The following is a 26,945-nucleotide window of genomic DNA, read 5'->3' as shown; positions in this document are numbered from 1 at the left end:
ATGAGCCATACAAAGTAATGATCCACTCCAAATACAAAGATTATGAAAAAGAGATGAAAAAAATGACAAGAAACGGACAAAGAGCAGAGACTGCTGCAAAAAGCAGCCATAGCCAACAGGGTGGCACCTCGCAACCAGTACAAGAGTACCGTTGTTACGAACATCGCGGGCTACCATGTTGTGCTTGTGCATCTGTTGCTCCACTTCTGCTCCTAGTATTCACCAATACACCAGATGATCGGACCAACTCTACTTTAGTGGAGATCTACCAAAAGCCGCTTCTGGATAAGACAGTTACGGTGCCAACTACATAGAATAGAATAGAATAGAATAGAATAGAATAGAATAGAATAGAATAGAAAATACTTTATTTAGGGGAAATTCAGGAGTCAGCATTTAAGCATTTAAGAAAACAAAAGTAAGAAGGAGTATAGAAAGTGCAAAAAAGTCCATAAGAAATTAGATGACGACATCCCGTCCACCACTCGTCCACCACTCTCCAGCCTAGCCAGTCTCCACCTCCACAGGGTCCAGGACTGAGCCTCCGTTTCTGTGTAAACATAGATTTTTTTTTCACTGCATTTTACTGCATTCTTTTGTTTTCAGATGATGCGTTGTTGTGTAAATAGGGCCTGATAGACCCCAGCATGCCCGCCGATGATGGGGACAAACAGGCCTGTTGTCCCATGAAATATTATCTCATCCAGGATCCAGGCAACTCAGTCTGCCTGGGTCCCCAGTGTCTGAATCTTGTGTCAATGGGTGACAAGACTAGGAAAGCCCCAGGTCCCAAAAATGACCACACTGCACTAAGCGTTACTAGTGATAACTTCAGTGACTCAGTTTTCTTTGTATTCAATGTGAGCACAAATTGGGGATCTCCAAACACATAGAGGCAGTAATAATAACCCTCACAGACTGAAGAGGAACTATTCTTAGCAACTTCTGTTTCCATAGTAAGCTAAGAAAAACTGTCATAGTGGCATGAGACACGCAAGACAACCATAAAAGAGCAATTACTCACATAAATGGAATGCAGCCGCATCTAAATGACATGAAACAAGAACTAAAGCACACTTTAAAAAATGAAAACAAAACTGACCCGGATCTTTCTTTTAAAATATAAAAGTTGTTCTAAAGCAGGAAAATATTTTTAGAAAATTCTGATTTTGTGAATCCAGGTATGTTCTCACACTCCAGCAGCACTTTTTAAATTGTGTGTCCAACAATCCAAGCCCTGAATACATTTAATTTATTGCACAACACAACAGATAAAGTCATTTAAAATTTATTTTTTAAACTCCACAGCTTTAGAAACTTGAGCATTTACTTCTTCCTTTCCTGACAGTTAACTAATTGATTGTTTAAATGACCTTTGTGCCCAAAATGACACCCAGTTGAAAATCTATTTTTATCATCCCAGTGGAAAGTCCCTGCTGGTCAGCGGCTTCCAACAGTCAACATAAATAACTCAAGGATTTTGTGGTTAAAACAGAAATAAAGAAAGAAACAACAGCAGAGTGAATTGGTGGACAGTATAAGAGTGTTTACATCATCTCTCCACTATGTGTGTCTTGCCGTGGGCGTGGGTTTGTAGCTATTTTTACTGATAAATGGGAGTCGTCACATCGTTCCATGATGAATTCTCTCTTCCTCTTAAACTCATGCTCCTTCATTCACAGACAGCAGCTCACACAGTTTCCATCTTCACACTGAACTATCTTTAAACTCAACCACGTTATCACCACATGCAAGGCTCAGCAGCAAGGGCGCAATATTTAATCAGAAATTTCAACATGTTAAAGGCTTTTATAAGAATATATGGGTACATAAACATACATCTTTTTTTAAGCCAAGATTTTTATTTCCTTAGAGAAAAATTTAACTGTCTTTATACTTCTGTTTTAATACAGCAGAGAGCAAATTTTTCTACAATTCCTACTGTCTGTTAAAGTTAGTTTGATAGCTTTAGTCTACAGTTTGCTCATAAATACAATTTTTTTTATGATTAAGTCTTAATTTTACTGTTTATTTGTTGGCATTCATGACAAATGCCCAACAATTGCAGCTGCTTCATGTCTGCTTTCTTGATCAACACCTCAGCTCTTTGTGTAGTGTAATAAAAACACTCAATAGTATCAACATGTGCCTCTTTGACTTGATTTTTGTTTGTATTCTCACTTTCTGAGCAATTTTCAAACCCAAAATTCATAAGTTAAAGCCCTTATGAGAGACATTTTGTTTTTTATTGATTTTGGTGGCATGTTTAGAGAAATCTCATCCTGCTGGCGTTTAACCTTGTCATAGGAAATTATCAAACAAGCTTCCACATTGCGCTCTGTACCTAACAATTATCTGATATGTCATTAAATTTAAGTAACACTGACAGTTCCAGGAGACATTTCCTGTGTAGGTATATGCATCCTCAAATGCAGTGTGTTTAAAATTGTTTTATATTTAATTAAATCTTTATTTGACTTGATTTTGCTGAGTTAATTATTCATAATATAGCTAATTAGTTCTTAATGATTTATGCATTATCACTTCCTGTTCTTTCAAACCATAATCTTGCATTATTAACACCAGCCTGGTTAAATAGAGAAGTAAAGTTGTTTTTTCTTAGATGTTTTTTTCATTGACTCTGCAGTTGTGACACTTTTGATTGTGAAATGGTTTTGTGTTTTTATTTCATCATAAAACCAACTTCCCTTCTGACTCATGAAAACATAAAATTTGTCACGTAATTCACTACACAGACCAGAATGGGTAGCACTGTGGGAATTGGTCATCTATTGCACGTGTTAATGGATGTTTGTTCGTTTCACTGAACAGAAAGTCATTGTGTTGCAAGAGCTCAATGATTGTAGTTTTTTTTTTTTTTTTTTTTTTTTTTTTACAAGTCCTTATACAAAAAGATGCAAACACTACGTTTTTCTTTATTTTTTTTATTTTTTCTTTAAAAATGTTCTTTTAGGCCACTTTTGTATGGATACAAGATGTGTTTTTTTTTTTCTTTACATCCACTGTACCTGATACTTGTTTGTATATCTGGCAATGTATTTATGCCCATAATTAATAAATTCTTGGATGAACTGTATGTAACCGTTTGGGGACATGGATTCACTTTCCTGTAGATAATCGGTTACGGGAAAATTATGTTCATAACAGGTGTGAAACTATGTTGTGTGAAATAATTATTGGTGCGCCCTGTGTTGATTTTTTGAATTAACCGCCTCTCTCGGTCTCGCGAGATTTGGTCTCGAGCGCCCCCTTGTTTGTGTGTGGGATAACGACGAGAGGTTTGAGGAATACTCCGCGGCTAACGATAGCACGATACACAAACAGGAATTTAATTATCTTTCGGTCTTTGCTGGCGCTCTTAATGTCCACCAAAAGCTGCAGAGGAACATAATTTCTGCTCTTTCCCCGGCTTTCCTCCCGTACTCACACCGAGGCGAGCAGCGACACCGCGAGAGCCCCGCTAATCCCGAGGAGGGGGACGCGGCCTGCTTTTCTAGCCGGCTTCCCGGTGCACCCCAGGCGGCTGCTACTGTCAACAGAGCCCGGTGCTTTTACTGGCATATTTTAATTTACACCACGAAAAGCGTCATAGCTTCGGGATTATTTTTGTTTTTGTACCTGCTGCCTCTCTACCATTTAATCCCATTTTCTCAGGACGTGCAGCTGTTTGCGTCTCCCTCCAAAGAGGAGCTTTTGCAGCCCGGACGGCCTGTTTTGTTTTCTCCACGAACAATAACACAACCATAACGAGCCTGCTGGGGCTGCACGGAGCTGGTGCCTCGCAGCAAAAATACACAAATGCGGTTATGAAAAATAGATGCATCGTGTGATACAAACTGGAGGAAGAAGCATGCATGAGGACTATGGATTTATCAGAAGGGGATCTGGAGCACTTTGTGAAGAAATGCTTTGTGTAATCATAACTCACGAACTGTATGGAAACAACCCGAACCCACGTTTTTTATATGCATGCTGTGGCTGCCTGTGAATGCATTTAAACCCGTCAGACCAAAGGCATCAGTACTTTAAAAGCCGGGACATCACATTGAGGATGGATTGGATGTGACTTGGGATGAGTAACCTCGATTGCTCCCTTCGCGGACTCCTCTATATGTGGGATTTACCTGTTTTATCCATCTATGCTCTCTTCAAAGCCTCCGGACTCCATTGACAAAATCGACGATTTTACCTCAGGACGTGCTTCTCAACAGCTGTGTGGTTTATTTGTGTTTGTGTGTGACTTTTAACATCTTAATCCACCTCTAACGGACCGGACCGGACTGGAGCCCCGGGACAGGCAGCTGAGATGAACCCGGTGAATGCGACCTCTCTTTACGTGTCCGCGAGCCGTTCGGTGCTGCAGTGCGACCCCCGAGACCCCCGGGCACTCGCGGAACTCTGCAAGCTGCTGCCGTTTTTCCGCCAGTCCCTGTCCTGCCTGGTCTGTGGTGAGTGCATTTTATTATGTTTATATAATGTGACAGTTAACCTGTGTGACGGAGTGTTTTAGAGAGGTGTTGGGTAACGTGTGTTGTTGTCAGCTGTGCTCTCAGTAGGAGCGAACCTTTAAACAATGCTGCTTTCAAGTACAATCGGAAATATCATTATCGACTATACACCCTGTGATTTAATACGGTTGGAAATAAACTCGAAAAATTAATCTCAAGGAACTTTTTTACTTTAACATTTCACCAGTAATTTCCAGTAATTAAAATCCTGTAACTTACGTTTTCGTTATACATAATGGAGACTTTTATTTAAATAAACAATAAACATGCAACGATCGTCATAAATATCATACAATTGGCCTGAAAATTGTAATATTTTGCAAAAAGCTCTTTAAAAAGCTATGAAAGTAATTTATTTTGAAAGGTTGAGTTAAAAATATGGTGTTCCTCTAAAAAACTGTCTGTAAAATATAAATGTAGTAACATATTTAAATGAAAAAACATTACACTTTTAAAGAACAGGCTGTATTTCTGCTGTTCGTCTTCACTTTTGTACCAGTAAATTGGATTTTCACTTATTTCTTATAGTGAAATAGTTTGGTTTACAATTATTTTCAATATTTATTATTTTATATAGTCTAATTATAAAAAACGGTAGATTTCCATGCTGTTGAGCAAATATACTTCATCTAAAACATTGCTAACCATGTGAGAGAATCAGTTTTCTATTAAGATTTGTCAAAGTTATTCATATTTGAGGGATTTGTTGTGTTACAGCGCGGCAGGTGTGTCTAACAGGAATGCAGTGTGTCAAAAAAAAACACAACATGAAATAAATACAATTTCAAAAACAGTTAAAAAGCTATTTTGGAATCTATTGATCAGTAAAATATTTGTATACTTCTTTTCTTCTCTTTTAAAAATCCTGAAAATCAAAATTAGTTAGAGCTGAGACTACCCATTTGGATTCAAGTCGTTTGTGAGACTTGAAGGCACCGTTTCCACAGAGCAGTGAACGCATCATAATTCACAGCGACACCCATCATGACACACCCCCCTCTGTGTGCTTTTTGGCAGCAATGGGGCGTTTCTCTGTCATCATTTTGAATAACAGTCCTGACAAACACTGAATGGATGCATCTTTCCCCCCACGCTCATCCCTGAATCACCAAAATACAGAATAATGCATGAAATAAAACAAGGTGTTAAAGTATTTTAGAGGTGTTAGCATCTGTAAATAAGTCAAATGTGGACTTGTTGTTAGAACAGCTTGTATTAGGATGTAGACTGCATCTTTTTTCCACACTGAGTTGACGTGTGTTCAGTTTTCGCCGGAGGAAAAGGCTTCATGTGTTTGCTGTGGTTGCAAGAATATTGAAAAGAGGAGCAGCTTCATTAAACTCCCAGATATTGATTCCTCCTGCACCTCCTCTGCATAAATAATAGCTCAATATGCAAGCAGCGCATACACCACGTTAAATATAGACTTCCTGCAGATACGTGGGATTTATCACTGAGGCAGTGTGCACAGTGTGTAGGGCTGGTTGTTTCTCATGAATGCACCTTCATCCTCTTTGCTATCTGCAGCTGCACTGCCTAGCAACCAGCGTTGCTAAGGAAGCCTCTCTGAAAGGGTGGTTGTCACCCAGTCGGGCAGGTTGCCAGACGCCACTCGGTTTACAAATATCACAGCAACAAAGAAAAATGAGGAAGTGACTTTTAGTAAACTCTTCTTGCACGCAGCGCCGCTCATTGTCAGATCATTTGTTTGTTTTGGTTTTTTTGTGTGATTATTTTTTTACTTTACTGGCTTCTCGTCTGTGAAGGTAACCTGCTGCAGGACCCCATCGCTCCCACAGACTCGTCATGTCAGCACTACGTCTGTCGAGGCTGTAAGGGCCAGAGGATGCAGCTGAAGCCGTCCTGTAGTTGGTGTAAGGACTATTCCCGCTTTGAGGAGAACCGGCAGCTTTCTTTGCTCGTTCACTGTTACAGGAAGCTCTGTCTCTACATCACACAGTCGCCGCTTGCCCCGCACATAGCAAGCGCTGCCAGCGACTCGCCGGACCTCCAAGCCATCCTCAACGAGGGCCTGACATTAGCCGAGAGCGAGCCGGAGGCGGAGGACGTCTCAGACTCAGCCGGCCTGCCACAGAGCGCCTCCACCTCAGAGTGTGTGCAGTCTGATGAAGCGCTGCCGGTGAAGGAGATCAAAGGGGAGGAGTCCTGCTCCATCAGTGTGAACGGACTGCACGACTGTAACGGCCTGGTCAGCTCGGACTCTCTGCAGCCCATCACCATAGAAACAGGTGGAGGTGTTGCAAAGCAGGAGAGCTTTTCAGAGGAGATGCCGGTGTGTGTGAGCGTGAGCGGGGCCGGGGAGGCCGGACTTTGTGACATCAGTAGTTTTGGGGATGACCTGAAACACGGTGGGGGGCCGTTGTTGTTGAGTGTCGAGGAGGTGCTCAGGACTCTGGAGACGGACACAGACCCTGACCCTGAGCCCAGCCCCCAGCCGGACTGCCCCCCCTCTGTACCTCAGTCCAGCCTCAACGGGCCTCACTGCCCATCAGGCCCTGACTCCTCCCGCCTCATCCCCTCCCTCCCCCCAGAGAACAGCCCCCGCCTCCTCCACCCTCACCCTCAGCCCTCTATGCAGCCTCCCCCTCAGCCCTCCACGGTCATCCCCCACGTCCCTCCTCGTTACCACCGCAAACGTTCCCGCTCAGAAAGCGACAGCGAGAAGGTGCAGCCCCTCCCCATCTCTACCCTCCTACGAGGGCCCCCCCTCGGTGCCAACAGCTCTCCTCATCACCCCAACCCTGGTGCCACCACCAAACAGGAGCCTAAGTTCCCTGCAGCTATGCCCCACCCACACCTGGCCCCGGTGCCTAACGGAGGACCCCCGAAGGTCGGCAAGACTGTGTTAGTCCCCAACAAGGCGCTGAAAAAGACTGTCGAGCACCACGGGGGCCCCAAGAAGGCTTACACTAAGGCCAGGCAGGGGGCCCCGAAGCCCCGTGCACAACCCCGTGACAGGGTGCCCCCACATCCCCACGCCCACCCACTGACGCACCCACCGAGCCCCTCCAAGCCGCTGTACAAGAAGCCTGTGGAGAAGAAGGGCTGCAAGTGTGGTAGAGCCACCCAGAACCCCTCAGTGTTGACCTGCAGGGGGCAGCGCTGCCCCTGCTACTCCAACCGCAAGGTGAGACCAGGACAGAGCGTGACATCAGAGTCTGAGCTCTACAACCTCATGAATCAGATATTAATTAGAATTTTTTTTAAAACTATTTTTTTCCTATTTGTTGTGTTATGAAGTGAATTATTCTCTCTGACATTTTTCAAACCTGATGTTTTGATTTATCTGTGAAATTTATGTTTTTTTGAGGTTACGAGGTGGTGTGATTTGAACTTTTAGCTTTTCCCCGGAAAATGATTTCATACTGTGTACCCATTTCTTTGTAGCCTTCAGTCCTTAAAGCAGATGTATTTTGTTTTTATTGTGGGACTGCAGGCGCTCAAACATTTTTGATCGCTCCTGTTATATTTCACTTTAATCAGAGTTGTCAGTTCCTTCATAATCTTAAATCTGTAACACATTTTTCTCATGTGAAATTCTTTCTGTTGTTCTGTTTTTGTTGTTTGAATCTCTCTTTGAACGTCCTGTGATTGATTAAAGTTTTTTTTCGTAGGCGTGTCTGGACTGTATCTGCCGCGGCTGTCAGAACTCCTACATGGCCAACGGGGAGAAGAAGCTGGAGGCCTTCGCCGTGCCGGAGAAAGCGTTGGAACAGACTCGCCTCACGCTGGGCATCAACCTCACCAGTATCACAGCGGCGGCCCTGCGTAGCCCAGCCACCAGCTCGCCGGGTAACACACTTCTTAACGTCACCACGGCGACAGGAGCCCCCGTCACTGCCGCCTTCCTGTCAGGGACGGGGCACGACAACCGGGGCTTTGACGATTCACTGGAGATGCGGTTTGACTGCTGAGGTCAGTCGTACGCACATTCCCCCGCCCCGCCAGCTGGGCGTTATCCATCAGGGCGTACCAGAGACCTGCAGGGGGGCGGAGCCAGAACAAAGGCAGCTACAGTGACAGGCGATAGCGAGGGTCACCAGCTGAAGCTGAGGAGTCGCCCTCCATTTATCGCCCCAAACTGCACCATGCTCGTGGTCTTGCAGCGTGGAGGAAGAGGAGGAGGAGGAGATGTAGCGTTACTGTATGTGCAGAGATTTCATTTCAGATAGAGCTTCACTTTTTGTTTCCTCTACTATGGGTAATGTGTAGAGCATGTTGTGTAGCCTCAGTGTGTGTGAGTGTGTATGTGTGCGTGCATGTGAGAGTGTATGTATGAGGGGAAGAGTTTGAGTTGCGATGGAGACATCATCATCAACAGAGACTGGTGTAATTTATATAAAAGAAAGAACTTTTTGTACGTGGACTTATCAGTTTCCTTTGAAGAAGACATTTTACGAGATATTTTATAAGTTACATCACAAACCAAGAGAAGCCGAGCAGGGGCACACCTGCACTCAACCAGAATATTTTCACACAGGTGGAAGGCAGATTGTGTTTTGACTACTAGAAATAATACTCACCACTTTTGAAAACAACACAACCGAAACAATAACTCCTGTAGGTAAACATTTACAATAACACAACTTTTGATATCGATTTCTGCCAGAACAGGGATGTGAATGAAAAACCACCAGCCAAACGTTTGTGAAACCTGTCTGTTGAATGTTTATACACCCAAACATTACTCTAGATGTTATCATGAACCAAAAACCACCACACTTGTAAAATGGTAAAAGCATCAAAGCATCTCTCCCTGGTTTGCTATTTAACCAGCTCAATCATGTGTGTGTTCTTGTATTAAGCACTTTCCCCACCTTTTCACACTCAGCTGAACACCACCACTCATCTGTGATCTGTTCTCGCTCGTGTCGAAAACTCTGGTTGACTGCAGGCCCCGCACGCCGTCACCACACGCGTTCTGGTTTCTGGAAGCTACACACATGCTGCTAAATTCCACAAAGGACTCAAGAAGGAGCGCACACCTGTTTTCCTCGTCTTTTCGTTCTGCTTGTTTTTGTTTTTAACAACATTTGCAGTATTTATTGGACGTCTCCTAACATAGGTTACGTGTTGGGCGTCAGTTCAGCCCTCTTTCTCTCTGCCTGTTGAGTCTGTTGATTCCAGTCTGGACTTTTCTCTGTCTCTGTTCAGTTGCTGTCGACTTCTTAGTGTAAGTTTCTGGTGTCTCCAAACAGTTTTTGTTCTCCCTCGGGGCATTTAAATACCTGTAATATATCTGTAACATATTTCCACAAAAAGAAAGAAAATCAAAATCTGACAAAGTGTCGTGTGATTATTTGACTCAATCCTAAACTGAAGTTTGATTATCTGTTCCTGCACTCATTAAAACAGACACTAGAGGGCAGCATGGAGCTTTACTGTGCAGCTTTTTATTCTCACCAGCAGGGGGCAGGCGACACCTGTTAAGATGAGCAGGTAGGTTTTATTTTGTACGCTTTCAAATCACCATTTTTGAATATTTTTAATCCTTTATGAAAGAATTACTTGTAAAACTGTTTCAATTAAACACTCACAGTGATCATATTAAATTTCAATTGAATTTGCAGCCCCACAATGAGTCTCACTTCCAAGATCCCTGATTCAGGATATTTCAGCTCATTTATCTTCGTGAGGATGTCTGAGATTCTTCCTGCAAATATTGGTATGTTTATTACACTTTGATTTCATGTTTCTCTGACTGTTTTTAAATATATTTTTGCTTGTTCACATATTATTTTTTCTCATTCTTATCCTTAAAAAGACGCCTCATCCTCTCAATGTAGGGATATTGATTTGTACAATCAACTGGAAGTCAACACGTGGAGGTCCAACTTGTCAGACCTGATCTTTTGAGACATGGGCTGTTTTCCAAACCTTTTGCATGTAGTTTGTAGTATGACTGTTCTGTTGGGTCTGTTTTGTAGTTTACAAAAGTTGCGTTTCCACCAAGCAGTCCGGTTCAGTTCAGTACGGTTTGGTACAGTTAATCCTGATCCTGTTTGTGTTTCCACAGCAAACTGTGCCCTCTCGTGGTAGGCGGCGTTTAAGTCGGATGCCAAAAGCCACAGCTGTTAAACAATAGCGTGACGGCCTAGCAGCGCGACATAATTTATCCTGATAATAAATCCAACGAAGAAGAAAAACGCGACACAGTAAACAAAGAGCATAGATGGAAGACATGCAGCATTTCGTCCTCTCTGTGATTGGCATGTAGCTCTTTGATACAAAGAACAATCAAGCTTTGTTTCAGAGAAGTCTGTGTTGTAGCTCCACCTTTCGAGAGCAGATCGGTTCAGTCTGACACCCATACGAAAGGGTCCTAAAAAGTGGGACGGCCCATCTCGGTAATTTGGGTGTCTGTCCCGGGATAAGTAAGTGGAAACCCCACAAAATGCGCGCCATACCTAGACGAACCGAAACCGGTCTGCTAGGTGGAAACTACTCTGGTTTCCAGTCTCGGAAGCCAGAGCTACAGCTGATGTTGTTTTTTTGTCTTTATTATAAATGTACAAAACAAACTATAGGCAGATTTTGATATTTAGCTATTTTGTTAATAATGTCACAGCAGAATCATCATTCTTAATTTCTAATCTTACACCAAAAGTTATATCATTTACTGAAAATAAATCTGGATTTTTACTTTTACAGCTCATGAAAAAAACATACAAATAAATAATCCACGTATGGTTTAAAAAGTGAATCAGTGGTTTATATGGGCTTGAATGAATTTGTAGAAGTAAACACAACTTTTACAACTTAACTTTAGTGTTGTTGTATTGTAGTTGTAATACTGACTATTTCCAGTAGATGGTGGTAATTCGCCAAAACCTGCTACCCAAATAGACAAACTGCATAAGTACCGTGCATTATGGGAAACAGTATGCCAGATAGATTGGTCCGTTGCATACTGAGAAATTTTCCTGGATCAGTAGGACGTCCGGGGATTTTTAGTATACTGCAGATTTTGCAAGTTTTCGTATACTGACTACTACAAACTGATATTCAGCTAAAACAGTAGGCACTACTGGTGTAGTAGGTGGTTCGGAAAACAGCCAGAGACTCTGACAGACTTCTGGCACCTTACCTAACAGGACTAAAATAGCACACTTTGTTATCTGTAAAAACAAATGCTGATACAGATTAGAGTGAGCAGAGTATCAGTTGGCTCAAGCATTCACAATCTGACTTATCAAATATGAGCTGGGTTATGACTTCTTTATTTCACATATTTACAAAAAAAATCACCTGATTATTTACATTCACATTCATTTTTTGTGTATCAGGTAAACCAAATTTAAAACATCTTTATTCTTTGAAGCCGCTCAACTGTTTGAAGTTTTTCTGACTGCAGATGGATGTTTCCACTTACTCCAAATGGAGGCTGAACATAAGGTACTGTTTTTACAGGATTATGCTCTCAGGTTACTCTGAACACCAGCCTCACAATACGTCAACAACAGAGCTACAAAAAATCTTCTAGAGAAGTCTTTGGTCATAAAATGTGGGTAAAAACACATCAAACACAGAAATTTCTACATTCAGGTGAAAATTGAGGAGGAAAATCTGTTATTTGAGTTATTTACAAGCGTTCTGCATTGAGAGCAGCAACATTTCATATTTGAAGAACATCTGTGATGTTGAAACTTTAAAACATCTTCTTTTGCTTTTAATTTTGCAATAAAAAATCATTTGACCATGTGCGATTTCTTCTCGCGCTCATCAATCATTTTATGATTTTTGTTTGTTGGTCTTCACTACAAGGCCTCTCACGCCATAATAGCTATTAGTTATTGACATGAGATTCGGCCTTGTAGTCTTAAGAATAATAAAAAAATCCCATGACTTCTGACTACAAAATAAAAAATAAGCTCAATCACTCATACGTCCTCGAATATTATTTCTAGTTTTGTCATACTGAAGATGTTTCAAAGTCAAACACACAGTAAATCCAACATGACATGAATGTGAAAGGCTACAGCCCGTAGGGAGTCCTTAATGAACTCTTTGGAAATCTATGATGGATGCACTATGATAGAGACAGCTGAAGGAGACACACGGCGATCCTGCCAACAGAAACAGAGCTCGATAAGCTCAGAGTGTTGTTTATAAAATGTGCTGCACAAATTTAGCGAGGCCGAGTTGATGTTTCTATGAAGGCCACAGCTCTCCTAACTTTACACAACATTTAAACAGAGCAAGTTCATCGAGAGCAGAAGAGAGTTTCTAGAAGAATCCTCGCCAACAATTTTTAGACACATTTAAAAAACTGAAAGTATAAAACAGAACTGAATATTTACATCTTTGCATGAACTCAAATTAAGATTAACTAGAAGTAGAGTGCCTCAAACCTGCATTGGGCAGCTCCACAAGTTTTTAGCATAGACTGTATTTATCATTGTTTTGAAGCCAAAATTCTGTGCTGGAGAGACTGTGAGGGATTCTGGGAGAATCTGAGTGGAGCGGGTGACAAAAATAATAACTATTGTTTTCTTTTGCGAGTCTTATCATTTCTTGTTTCTACCTCCCAACATATTTTACAATCCCCGAAAAAAACACACAAGAACAGCAGCTGTCAATCATCACCAAACGTGACATAAAGTCTCATTTTTTACCTCTTATAACTAATGAAAACTTTTCGGAAAAAAAAGAGGACTTGAATACAAGACAGTCAAATAATATCTTCAAATCACCACAACAATCAGACCTGAAAAACATTTCTGTGAGGTGTATTAATTTTTTAGAGTTTCATCACAGCCCATCTGGAATGACTGGGGAGATGGATTTTTTGAGCTATGCTGTAGCCAGCCACCAGGGGGAGCAGTTTTTGTGGCGACCTCACTTAGAGCCGAGCAAGATGACATCTATTTTTTTTAAAGCCTATGGTTTTAAGTTGCTAACGGCTGTTTTTACAGATGCTTTTCAAACCGAGCGAGTAAAATGTAAAACTTAACGCGGTGTAATGCGTCAAAAATAGCAGAAGAAATTACTCATGTCTGGTTTGGCAAAGATTACTAGCCTTTGGTAAAAGTTTTTGCATCAGGTCCTGTTTTTGTAAAATTAGGCAGAAATTCTCACGTATGAGTATTGTAAATTCTAAAATTCAGCCCCTTTAAACACAGAATTCTGTCCTTAAAACGCTAATTGCTTTTATTTACACCCACTAAACCTTCTCTTGGAGTTGGACTCCATCAGTTTGTTTGATTGTGGTTGTGTGTGATCCTGAAAAGATTTCTAAATGAGTCACAGTTTTTTTTTTTTTTTTTTCGGGGTTCATTCACAGGTGGAGTCTCAAAGTTTCACCGGACAGATCATCTGTCCCAAAAATAAAAAAGTGAAGTGTTCACAGATCCGAGTCTTAGCTGATGAGAAATGCCCCGAAGAAGCTGCTTTTCTCGTCCATGTCCACCGCAGAGGCGTTGGTCACAGTTACAAACAGGCGGTCACCGGTGGTCAGCGGGAACAGCCCCCCCTGGTGGGCGGAGTGCAGGGAAAACTGAGAGCCGCGGGACCAGCAGGAGGTTCGGCTCGTCTTCATCAGCAGGATGGGGACTGGATAAGAGCTCACCTGGAGGAGGCAGGAGAGGTGAGTAAAAGGCCCCAACAACAGCAACAGCAACTAATTTAGACAATACACCAACACCCTCTGACTGAAAAAAGAAGAAAACAATAAAAACAATCTACTTTAATCCTTTGAAGTGTTTGGGGGATCTAAAAGCCTCTTGGCAAATGTTTTTCCTTTTACTGCTGCTCTTAAAACTTACAGTTCAAATGTTTTGGATTGTTCCTCAGACCACAGCTCGGCAAAATCAGTGTGGATTAAAGCGCTAAAGTGTTCTTAATTCAGGAAAAAAGTGAATATCCTTGAGTTTTTATGACTCCTACTTAAGGAGTTGGGTAAAATGTTGATTAAAAGCAGAATTTGATTGTTTGCACATTATTTAATCCAATATTTAATTAGAAACAGCGGAAAGACAAAACCAAAACAGTTCAGTGGTTCATTAAAACTTAATGTGGGTTTTGAATTTGATGCCTACAAACACTAAAAAAAACCTATAAACACCAAAAATGTTGTAAAGTGCTGAATATAAAACACACTTAGAGGAATACTCCCACTCTAACAAAGTTGGTGTTGAACAGGTTAGCAAAAATAAGGTTCACTTCAATTGTGAGAGACAAATACTGGATGTGAGCAGCGCTGCAAAAACAGACATGACTCTGTAGTGGACATCACTGCATGGGCTCCAAAACGACTCAAAAAGACGTCTTGATGAGACCCTGAACTGCAGAGCTGCTGAAATAATACATCATGCAAGAACAGGACTTTTTACCTCGAGGTGAAATAAGTGATCTAAAGTCAAAGTCACGTGGTCCATCGGCCTGAGCTGAAAATAAAGTTATTAATCATCTGGTTGAGACAGCTCTCCCGGTCTTTATTTTGTTTTGGTGAGACAAAATAAAACATAAAACGCAAGGAGCGCTCTGAGAAAGGAGACATCTGTGACCCATCTGGGGATAATTCAAAGCACAGGGTCTGAGGGAATAATATGATGTCCAAATTGATTAACAGCTCCTTTAATACACAAACACTAAAATGGAAACCATCCTGAAAGGAGTTGGAGATGAGACCGGGTGCCATTAGCGAGATGCAAACCATTTACACGTATTGTCTTTCATTAACTGTCATTCGGACAGAGTTTGTCCCATGGATGTTTCATTATTGCTTCCATGTTTCCTGGTTGTTCCTCTTATATCTCCTTCAGTATAAAGAAGTCTCCTTTTATGTTTCCATGTACGCTCAAATTTCGTACAACTCTCGACTTTAACCCTCTCAGTTCTTACGTTAGTGTTGTTTATTTGAAAGAATGTGGAGGTTTGGACCATTTTCTGCTTTGATTTTTCTGCCATTGAGCAACCTAAACTTTAACTTTTAAACTTGACCAAAAATGTCTTACATACACAATGGATGGGACTACATAGTATAAAATTTGTCAACAGGGGGCGCCAAATTCCACACTAACTGGTTTTGCACGTCACATTTGTATTTAAAGCTATTTCACATAGCTTTTACATGACACACAATTTTAAAACGTTAAGTACTTTTCCTCAAGGGATTTGACAATTTTTGTAATCTGATATGAGATCTTACAATGTAAAACAATACTTCACAATTTGTAAACTTAAAAAGGACAAAACACAACAGCACATAATGAAACGTGTCATGTGATATTGCAGCATTATCTGCAATGTAGTTATTATGAGTTCTATAACCTTGTTCTTTGTAATGTTAGCTGAAGTAGGTTTTTAAAGTGAAAAACATTTATTATTATTCATTAACATTGTTTTACTTAACTTATGGTTATAAAACTCATTTTTATGTGACTAAACATTAAGCTTTGTAAAGTTATCTTAAGTTAGGCTAAGTTACAATTCTTAGCGATACAATGCTAAACTTTGCAATACTTTACTTTGTGATACTTTACTTTGTGAAACTATACATTGTGATAAATTATGTTTGAATGCTGCTTTACGTTGTGATACGTTATTTTGTGATACGTTATTTTGTGATACGTTATTTTGTGATACGTCACAATGTGATACGTTACGTTGTTATACGTTACGTTGTTATACGTTACGTTGTTATACGTTACGTTGTTATACCTTATGTTGTTATACGTTACGTTGTTAAACGTTACGTTGTTATACGTTGCGTTGTTATACGTTGCGTTGTTATACGTTGCGTTGTTATACTTTGCGTTGTTATACGTTGCGTTGTTATACGTAGCGTCGTTATACGTAACGTCGTTATACGTAACGTCGTTATACGTTACGTCGTTATACGTTACGTCGTTATACGTTACGTCGTTATACGTTACGTCGTTATACGTTACGTCGTTATACGTTACGTTGCGATAAGTTACGTTGCGATACGTTGCGATATGTTACTTTGCGATACGTTATGTTGCGATACGTTATGTTGCGATACGTTATGTTGCGATACGTTATGTTGCGATACGTTTCGTTGCGATACGATACGTTGCGATACGATACGTTGCGATACGATACGTTGCGATACGTTACGTTGCGATACGATACGTTGCGATAAGTTACGTTGCGATACGTTGCGATACGTTACTTTGGGATACGTTATGTTGTGATACGTTACGTTGCAATACGTTGGGTTGTGATACTTGTCGTCCTGATACGTTACGTTATACGTTGCGATAAGTTACGTTGTGATACATTAGGTTGGGATACATTATTTCGCGATACGTTATGTTGCGATAAATTACGTTGTGATACTTTATGTCTGAATGCTTTACTTTGCGTTGCTTTACATTGCAAAACTTTATGTTGCAATGTTTTACCTTCTGATACTTTACGTCTCCATACACCATACGAAACTTTACATTGCGATGTATTACATTGTAATACTTTGCTTTTTTGACTTTGCAAAACTTTACATTATGATACTGTACGTGGCATGAAGTTACTTTACATAATATTACTTTACTAAATGTTGCATTACATACAGTTATGTTGTGTTGTGTCAATCTTTTGACATGATTCATTACTTGACATACAGTTTTATTATTTACCATTAAGTTGCTGTTTTGTTAATTTACATTGCTGTATTAAGTGTTGTGTTACTTTACGTTGCAGTATTTTAAAATGCAGGACTTTACATTGTGCTAAACGTTGCATTAAGTCACTTTACACTTTTAGAACTTCTTCATGGCTAATTAGATAATTACAATAGTAAAACTATCATGATGCATTATCAAGCCTTGACACAGAAGAGGTGAGTGGAAGAAACTTTGCTGTAAAATCGTCGCTGATGAGACGGATTAAAATTCGAGACAAACCTTACGACAATGACAAAAAAGCAAGTATCTACCTTTTTATAGACGTACTGCAGCAGTGGCCTCCCCCGGTCCTCCGCCTCCTCGCCCTCCTCACCCTCCTCCTCCAGGGAGTGGGTGTGCCTGAAGTAGGTCTGGGCGTAGACGTAGTAGAGGCCAGGTTGTGGCACCACCAACTCTCCATCCACCAGCTGGACGTCCTGTAGGAACGCAAGCCCCTTCTGTCCCTCCCACCACGAAATCTTCTGGCCCTGAACCCGACGACTAGCAGGGACCGGAGCTGAGCAGAGACACAGAAAATGTTTTATATCAACATGACTCCAAACTTAATCTTTAAATTCTGCTTCATTCAGAGACCTGATGATTTCTGCTGGACTCACCTCCATCCGCTTGCTCCAGTTTGGGCACAAAGCTGCCGGTGACATGGGCTGCAACTTTGGGACGAGGTGAAGTTCTGTCCACCATCACAAGAGAGGGCAGCACCCGGGACACCTCATCTTACGGGAAAACATGAGAAACCAGATTAAAAATGAGAGCACACTCTTTGAAAACCAAACAGAAAGAGAAGAAAACGCTTTATTGACATCACACCCCTAAAAACCCAGTTTTAATAATGTTCTGTTTGAAGAGCACTTTGTAAAATATGTGGCACAGCGTGATCCTGGAAGGCAGCGAAATATCAAAAGATAAGTCACACTGTCCCTCATTTTTAAAAAGTTACAGATACTGTTTGAAACTTTCGAAACAGACTAAAAACATATTTTGAAGGGAAATTGAAGACAGCCAAAGGAAGTTAGAAATCTCCTCAGATGGGGGGAAAAGCTCTGCGCTCACGGTTTGTTTGAAGGAGTTTAGAAAAGATCTCAGACTCGGCTGCCCTAATTTCCTCAAGCGGATTGTTTCAGACATTTGGCACCCTGAATGCAAACTCTGTCCACTTTAGACTCCTGCCAAAGTGATTATCAGAAATACGCTCTCATCTTTCTAAAACAAACTGGGAGGGAGCGTAAATTAGCAAAAACAGCTCTGATGGTTTTGTGTTTCTTTGTTTAGTGTCCAAGCCTTGTAGCAGGTTTCAGAGCAGTCTGGGGTCAAACAGTGGATTTTGAAGCTATTGGGACATGACAGGTTGATGATTTTATTAATTTTGACGGCACTTTTCTTGAAAATTACAGTTCCTCTCAAACAGCAGACAAAAACGTGCAAATATTTTAAGACTAAGACAGAATAAAAGACAGAAACGTTGTTTTGATATACACTCACCAGCCACTTTATAAGGCACACCTGTCCAACTGCTCGTTAATGCGAATTTCTAATCAGCCAATCACATGGCTGCAACTCAATGCATTTAGACATGTAGACATGGTCAAGACGATCTGCTGCAGTTCAAAGTGAGCATCAGAATGGGGAAGAAAGGTGATTTAAGAGACTTTGAATGTGGCATGGTTGTTGGTCTGAGTATTTCAGAAACTGCTGATCTACTGGGATTTTAACCCACAACCATCTCTAGGGTTTACAGAGAATGGTCCCAAAAAGAGAAAATATCCAGTGAGCAGCAGTTCTGTTGATGCCAGAGGTCAGAGGAGAATGGACAGACTGGTTGGAGCTGATAGAAAGGCAACAGTAACTCAAATAACCACTGGTTACAACCGAGGTCTGCAGAAGAGCATCTCTGAACACACAACACGTCCAACCTTGAGGCAGATGGGCTACAGCAGCAGAAGACCACACCGGGTGACCCTCCTGTCAGCTAAGAACAGGAAACTGAGGCTACAATTCACACAGCAACACCAAAACTGGACAATAGAAGATTGGAGAAACGTTGCCTGGTCTGATGAGTCTGGATTTCTGCTCCACATTCAGATGGTAGGGTCAGAATTTGGCCTCAACAACATGAAAGCATGGATCCATCCTGCCTTGTATCAACGGTTCAGGCTGCTGCTGCTGGTGTAATGGTGTGGGGGATATTTTCTTGGCTCACTTTGGGCCCCTTAGTACCAACTGAGCATGGTTTAAAGTCCACAGCCTACCTGAGTATTGTTGCTGACCATGTCCATCCCTTTATGAGCACAGTGTACCCATCTTCTGATGGCTACTTCCAACAGGATAACGCTCCATGTCATAAAGCTGGAATCATCTCAGACTGCTTTCTTCAACATGACAATGAGTTCCCTGTACTCAAATGTCCTCCACAGTCCCCAGATCTCAATCCAATAGAGCACCTTTGGGATGTGGTGGAACGGGAGATTCTCATCATGGATGTTCAGACGACAAATCTGCAGCAACTGTGTGATGCTATCATGTCAATATGGACCAAACTCTCTGAGGAATGTTTCCAGGACCTTGTTGAGTCTATGCCACTAAGGATTAAGGCAGTTCTGAAGGCAAAGGGGGTCCAACCTGGTACTAGAAAGGTCTACCTAATAAAGTGGCTGGTGAGTGTATATTTAAGAAGAAAGACTCATCTTCATGCTGTCTTACCTCTTACGGCTGATGAAATCTGCCTTTGGTAACGCTGAGACAAAGACTGCAGAAGAAAAATCAGAAATACAGATTTAAAGCTATTGTTTGTAATTTTATGTGTGTTATATCCGGTTAAAAAGTCGCCACAGAAGCTTAAAAAAACACTGAATATTTTTATTTATCAGCAGAGATGCTGGAACAAATGACGCTTTCGAAGTTCAGCTGTGAGACAGGGTTGTGTTATTAAAGTGAGAACATACCCGTGGAGCAATAACAATATCCATTCTGGACAAAGAAACTAACGAAACCCACATGATTTAAAAAAAGAAAGGAAAGAAAACAGGGAAGTAACAAATAAACACGATCTGCCCAGACTTTAAACCTGATCCCTGTTGGAGTCAGGATCAGGAAGTTTTTTGAGAAGCCTCATGTTCAGGTCAGTAACAGATCCTCTCCTTCTTGTGTTTCTTGTTCCTGTACCCAAATGTTTCGACTCCAAAAGAGGAAACTTCTGCCAAACTGATGAAAACAATCTGAATTCTGGGCGAGATCACGACTAAAACTTACAATAAATTGAAAAAACGTGAAAACAGTTGATTTTGAAGCTTCAGGGTGAGAGGAGATGACATGCTGCTGAGTGAAACTGTCTGTTCCCCCACAGATAATACAATAGAAAACTTAACAATCAGCTTCACATGACCCTGAAATGTGCATCATCCTGTGACCTGAGTCAAGAAAACAGAGCGATGCTGTGGGTCAGACTCTCCCAGCGTCATGTTTGTGTTCTGAACTAAATTTAATCCCGCAGCTGAGTCAGAAAATAGCCAGCAAAGTCAGAGGAGAGGGAGGTCTGAGGGGAGGAGGACCTGAACAAACAGACAAACTCCCAGCGAACCGGGAGGAGGACTAACTCCTGAACGAGCGTGTGGGAGAATATGAGAGCCGGGCAGGTGAACGCATTCCTGTGCTGATTAAACCTCACCGGATCACATCTCATCTCCAGCTATGAAGGAGCTCATTGTGCGTCTGCAGACACTGATTTGGATCATTTCGGCATTTTTCTGCTGCTGCTCTTGTTCAGAGCTCAGGAATCTCCAAATGATGATAACATTAATAATAATTACAGAGATTCTTCCCCGGAAAGTCTCCTCTGAGCTTCCTTTAGTTCAGCTTTGAGGCTTTGACATCTCATGCAACAATTTTGAGTAAAATCTGTTTAACTCTGAGTTCAACCTTTTTGTTCAGACTCAATTTAAACAGCTTGAAGCTTCAATTTTGACCAATTTAGGGATTTTAAAAAATAATAAACTAACCCCTTGATGCCTGTTGTTGCAAATTTGCAACATAATCTGTCAGGTCCATTGACTGTATAAAGAGTGGACAGCGTGGCTCCGCCATTAATCATTGTACGGTTTTGAAGCCAAAATACCGCCGTTTCAGGCGCCACCATTGTAGCAGTTTGGAGCCAGATTCTGCGCAGTAGAGACAATGAGGGATTCTGGGAGAATCTGAGTGGAGCTGGGTGACAAAAATAATAATTATTTATTTTCTTTCGAGAGTCTAATCACTTCCTGACTCTACCTCCCAACATATTTTACAATCCCCGAAAAAAATACATGAGAACGGCAGCTGTCAATCACCATTAAACGTTACGTAAAGCCTCGTTTTTAACCTCGTCTAACTAATGAAAACGAAACTTTTCAGAAAAAAAGAGGACTTGGATACATGGCAGCAAAATGATATCTTCAAATCACCACAACAATCAGACAAGAGAAACATTTCTATGAGGTGTATTAATTTTTTAAAGTTTGACCACAGCCCATCTGGAATGACTGGAGAGACAGATTTTTAAACCTACACTGCAGCCAGCCACCAGGGGGAGCAGTTTCTCTGGAGACCTCACTTCGCGCCGAGCAAGATGACGTCCATTTTTTTACAGTCTGTGTTCAGGTCTTGATTCAGCTGTATTCATTATGTCACAATATATTGCTCAGAGGGAACTCATATCAATATATAATGCAACTTATTTATAACTGTTATTTGTGCTAAATTCACGTTTATAATCTCCTTTCAATTTAACATCTGTAAGAATGCAAAAGAATTTTATATTATTAATGTAGAGTGACTTTAGACCTTCAAAATCTGAAGACTGTCATTCTTAACTACAGCAGGAAATGATTAATCCTGAAATATGGGAAACTTTACCCCAAGTTTGTTACATTTTTGCTTGAAAACTACTGACACAATGATTTTTTTAAGGCTGTGCCTCCATGCAGCATAAATCATATTGAACAGTCTACAATCTTCTCTGGCTTCTACTGTGAAGGAGTAACAGTTCGGACTAGTGTGTAAATGTAGTATTTGTGAGAAGGGTCCAACTGCAGCTTCGCAGGCTGCGGTCTCACGGTGCTCAGTCGCTCGTGCGCAGTGTAATACGGAATAGCTTGCCTTGGAAAAACCGAACATAAATCGCATGTATACTTTTAATTGTTTAAAAATTATGTAAACGTTGGATAATTTTGCATCAATATTAATTGATGAGAAAATTAATACATATCATGAATTGATAACACTACCGTAATTTATTTAGCCTTATCCCTGCAAAACACCCCCTCCCTGCTCCTCTGCCGGTTTCCTCTGCACTCAGACGGGGCCATATTTTACTTGACCAAAAACACAAATAAACGGACTCCCACCGAAAAAATCTGATATCGGCCTGCATTCACGCTTTATTTAGAGAATTTTCAGCGCGTTACTTTCACACAAAAGCACCGCTAAATAAGGCTCTTGTATGTATATGGATTTCTTTATTAATTTGTTGTGACTCAGATGAGGGCTCATGAAGGAAATTAAAATAGAAGTGGATGTCTATGTTCATTTTGTTTTTGTTTTTTTCTCAAAATAAAAAAAACACCTACAAGGACCCCATGTTGGCTCTTCTACCTGTTGATCTTCACAGAGCTGGTAGCTCACATTATGTTATGTTATCCCATTTAGAGCACTGGTAATCTGGATTAGGTAATCTTGAGGGTGATCCACACGAAACTGAGACGGGTTATCTGATCCTGGATAGCAAAAAATTGGGATTTCCAAATCGGACGAAATTCTTTGAATATCTGGCCCAAAGTGATGAAACTTGGCATTTATTAAATTAAACTTTTTCTGACTTTTCAGATTAACTTGACGTTGATGTCGTGTTTGAGGGCTTTGAAAAGTAGAACTAGAGATATTTTGTGAATATGGATCAAATTTGGCACCGTGGTGCTTTCAAATATCTGCAGAAAAAATAGGTTAACTCCCAAAGACAGTCAAGCCAACATGGCTGCTACATCAAGGGATGATGCTCCAGATTTATCACCTGAGAAAAAGTGGGCAGCTGAATTCAAGAGGGGCAGAGAGAGCCGGACGTCCTGCCACAGCAACAACCCAAGAATTTGTTTAATTTTTGTTTTTTATTCTATTTTTCCTTACTTAGTTTTATCTTATTGTGATCTCTGAAATCAAACTTAACTGATACAAATCTCAAAATCAAAGAATTTCTTGTGATACACTTTGAGCTAACAGATCTGAAGTTTGCTGAGAAAACCACTCTTCGAATGTTTGTTGAATCTATTTCTGATGCCTTCAAGGAGGTCAGGAAACCAAAAACCCTCAGTCCCTTTAGTGACACACGTCAAACAGATGTGCCACATGTTAAAGAGTTTGATCCAGAGCAGATGAGCGTGTAAAGAGATAAATAAATCTTGCTCAAATCATCCCCAGTGGCAGCGGGGATGTCTTCGCAGCGGGTGGTGACCCTCCTGTTTTTGCTCTCCGTACAGATGTTGAGTTTTGATCTAGTACTTTTCGTCATTTAGGGATGAACTCACTGTGAAACTCCCTGCTGCGTAAAGTCTGATAACACAGGAGACCTCAAGATATTAAAACAAGCTCTGTGGCTTTGACAGATGAAGTGTGAGGGATTAGTCATGTCTCCAAACTCCAGTGGGTGTGGGTTTTTTTGTTTTGATCCACAGCAGGCCCAGGGGGAAGAAAATTGCTCTCTAAACGCCAAAAATCTCTGCATCTGGCCAAATAATCAATGAGTCATTAATACTGATAGGTGGAGGCTGTGGCGGTGATGTAATGCTGGACACAGCTTCAAAGAGACGGCTACCATCAGGTTGAAAGTTTGAGAAGCGTGGGTGCAGGTGTTCTGGTTTTCATCGTACCTTTTCTATGAGCAGGTGGAGCTGCTGGGTGACCTGCCAGCACGGATCCCCCCGGACAACTGTGATGCTCTGCAGATCAGCTCCCGTCAGACAAGAAACGCTGCTCCTGGCAAACGTCTCCTTCATCTGCAGAGAGGCGCGTTGAACAATTAGAGGAGAAATCTCTCTCAGTTTCTCATCAATCACACCCTGAGGAGGTATTCAAGGCTTTGAGCTTCTCTCTGATACACACTGTCCACATGATTTAACCACATTTAAAGCATAAACTTTCCAAACCACTCAGAAAAAAATCCATCCCTCTCATTTTATCATCTGTTTGGATTTCATGTGCCCATATTGCTGCTGCTCTAATGATTAACTCTTGTAAACACAGACTGAGAGCTGAGCTGGACTGGATCCAGGTAACCAAGGGACTCTGGCTTCACTAAAACAAGCAGAGTGAGTCCAACACACACACACACGCACACCATACACACACATGCAGCTATGTGAAAACTCGTCCTGATAATCACAGCTAATCATAAAAATAGCTGCAGTTCACCTCTGCAACTGCTGCCAGGACTTCTTACTTCCTTTTCCCCTGTTGTTTGCTGCGTGTGTGTCTGTGCATGAAGTTGTATTGTGCAGAAGTGATCAGTTTTCCCTCTAAGAGGAATAAATGTGGCCTGAAGTGCATTGTGCGAGGATCAGACGTGTGCCGTGGAGCGCAGCAGCAGAACAGGAGGACGCTAAAACAATTTGAAGTCGCCAGAACAAGCTGTCAGCGCTCAGTCTGCTTCTTGCACAGAAGTTTGTGCAATAAAAAAAGTTTTCAGACGCGATGAGAAGTTGAAGAAGTTGCGTTACGCACTGCGCGGTGATGCGTAAAGTCCCCCGCGCGTCTCCAGCTCCTGAATCCAAACTGTACTCACCGAGTTCAGAGCCGTGGTGAAGTGCAGCACGGTGATAGTGACGACCACAGTCTGCAGCAGAACCGCCAACAGCAGCAGCACGCCGAGCTTCGGACCGGAGCCCGTCATAACGACAGACCCGCCGTCCGGTACCCGACCAGCGCCGTCCCGTCCCGTCCCCAGACCTCCAGAGCAAGAACAATGGCAGAGAGCGGACTCCTTTACTTCTACCCTCCCCGTCCTGTGCGGGCAGGAGGAGGCGGTGGAGGCGGGGCCGGCCTGCAGAACAAGAGCTTTTCCCTCTCTGAATTTCTCCTGCAGAGATGATTGTTTCATTTCTGTGCTGCACAAACACTGATAGCCTTTCAGGTTATTGTGAACGCGCGTATCAGCGCCGGAGATCTTTGCAGTGAGCTTTACCGTGAGAAAAACACATTTTACATCACAATATGATCAGATATAAAGGTTGGAAACGTGCGCAGAGAGGTGCAGCAGCTGAATCTAACTCTGACTGGGATTTACAGCAGAGAAAACACCTATCAGTGAAGTCTGCGTCAGTTATATGAGGTTTCCATGAGATGAAACGGAACATTTACTCATATTGTTGCATCAAATAAAGTATGTTCATTTGACACGCTTAAAGACAGACTCTGAAATATTTAAACACATTCAGTTAGCAAACTGGATTAAGGAGAACTGTGACATTGAGAACGACATAAAGAGTTTTTTGGAACAAAGTGGGAAGAAAAAGAAATTTATAAGTGTCCTTTATACCTGTCTCATCAATGCAGGAATCAGCAGTGATTTAATAAATAACATTTATGAGGGTTGGGACAGAGACATAAAGAATTTAAAGGCCAAAACAAAATGGAATGAATGTTTACAGCTTACATACAAAGTCTCAACAAATGAAAATCTTAGATTAATTCAATATAAGTTAATGACAAGAGTATGTTATAGCAGGGACAGAACTCATAAGTTTGACTCATCTTCGCCTGTCACTTGCTTAAAGTGCGGTAGAAGTGACTCCCTCATCCATTCCTTTTGGTATTGTGAAAAAGTACAGAAGACATGGTTGGATATTGAGAAATGGCTTTTTAATATTTGTAAACAGAAATTTATATTTTCACCAGAAACATGCTTATTTCAAAATGTGATAAAGTTGAAATACCCTATGGGATGGCAATTAATATTTTCTTCACTAGTTTACAAGAAATTGCTGTTACAAAACTGGAAAAATAACGAAGCTCCAAGTGTAGACAAATGGAAAATCATAATGAAGTATTACTTGAGTATTGAGAAAACTTTGTCAGAGGACAAAAATAAACAAATGCAGTTTGACATATTTTTGAGGCTTTGTAAAAAATTTAACTATATTAGCTAAAAATTAAGCCCAACACCACCTGTTATATATATATATATATATATATATATATATATATATATATATATATATATATATATATATATATATATATATATATATATATATATATATATATATATATTTTTTTTCTTTCTTTTCTCTCTCTTTTGTTTCCAACAGTTGTACGAGTACAAGAACAAAAGAGCCACCAGAAATATAACTGTGAATGTGTGGTTGTGAGTGAGTGATTAAGTTTGTTTTATACTTTTATATATATATATATATATATATATATATATATATATATATATATATATATATATATATATATATATATATATATATATATATATATATATATTTAAATTTTCTTTCTTTTCTCTCTCTTTTGTTTCCAACAGTTGAACGAGAACAAAAGAGCCACCAGAAATATAAATATAACTGTGTGAATGTGTGGTTGTGAGTGAGTGGTTAAGTTTGTTTTATACTTTTAGTTATTTCAATGTGAGTATGTTGATTCTTTTGTTTGTTTGTTTTTGTTTTGAGTTTGGTGTCTTGTCTTGATTGTGATGTTGTCTTGTGTCCTTTTTATTATTTTTATT

The 26,945-nt window shown here is 40.8% G+C and overlaps 2 protein-coding genes across 2 annotated transcripts; one reads left to right on the top strand and one right to left on the bottom strand.

Moving 5' to 3' along the window:
• Positions 1-3,238: 3,238 nt before the first annotated feature.
• On the top strand, positions 3,239-9,815 carry msl2b (MSL complex subunit 2b). The gene is made up of 3 exons (XM_074693855.1): positions 3,239-4,469; positions 6,296-7,677; positions 8,165-9,815. Exons 1-3 carry the CDS (start codon positions 4,328-4,330, stop codon positions 8,462-8,464), a joined length of 1,824 nt encoding a protein of 607 aa, XP_074549956.1. The 5' UTR covers positions 3,239-4,327; the 3' UTR covers positions 8,465-9,815.
• Positions 9,816-11,757: 1,942 nt separating this feature from the next.
• LOC141807822 (tumor necrosis factor ligand superfamily member 10-like) lies at positions 11,758-25,175 on the bottom strand. Its single transcript, XM_074694040.1, has 6 exons — positions 24,999-25,175; positions 24,088-24,213; positions 19,895-19,940; positions 17,794-17,910; positions 17,449-17,693; positions 11,758-14,118 (listed from the first exon to the last, which is right to left on the bottom strand). Exons 1-6 carry the CDS (start codon positions 25,104-25,106, stop codon positions 13,909-13,911), a joined length of 852 nt encoding a protein of 283 aa, XP_074550141.1. The 5' UTR covers positions 25,107-25,175; the 3' UTR covers positions 11,758-13,908.
• Between the last annotated feature and the right edge of the window lie 1,770 nt (positions 25,176-26,945).

Source organism: Halichoeres trimaculatus, unplaced genomic scaffold (genome assembly GCF_033239565.1).
Source record: "Halichoeres trimaculatus isolate MK-OKI-2021-1 unplaced genomic scaffold, fHalTri1.1 fHalTri1_scaffold_18, whole genome shotgun sequence".
In the NCBI taxonomy this organism is placed as follows: Eukaryota; Metazoa; Chordata; class Actinopteri; order Labriformes; family Labridae; genus Halichoeres; species Halichoeres trimaculatus.
This window is presented reverse-complemented; position numbering and strand designations above follow the sequence as displayed.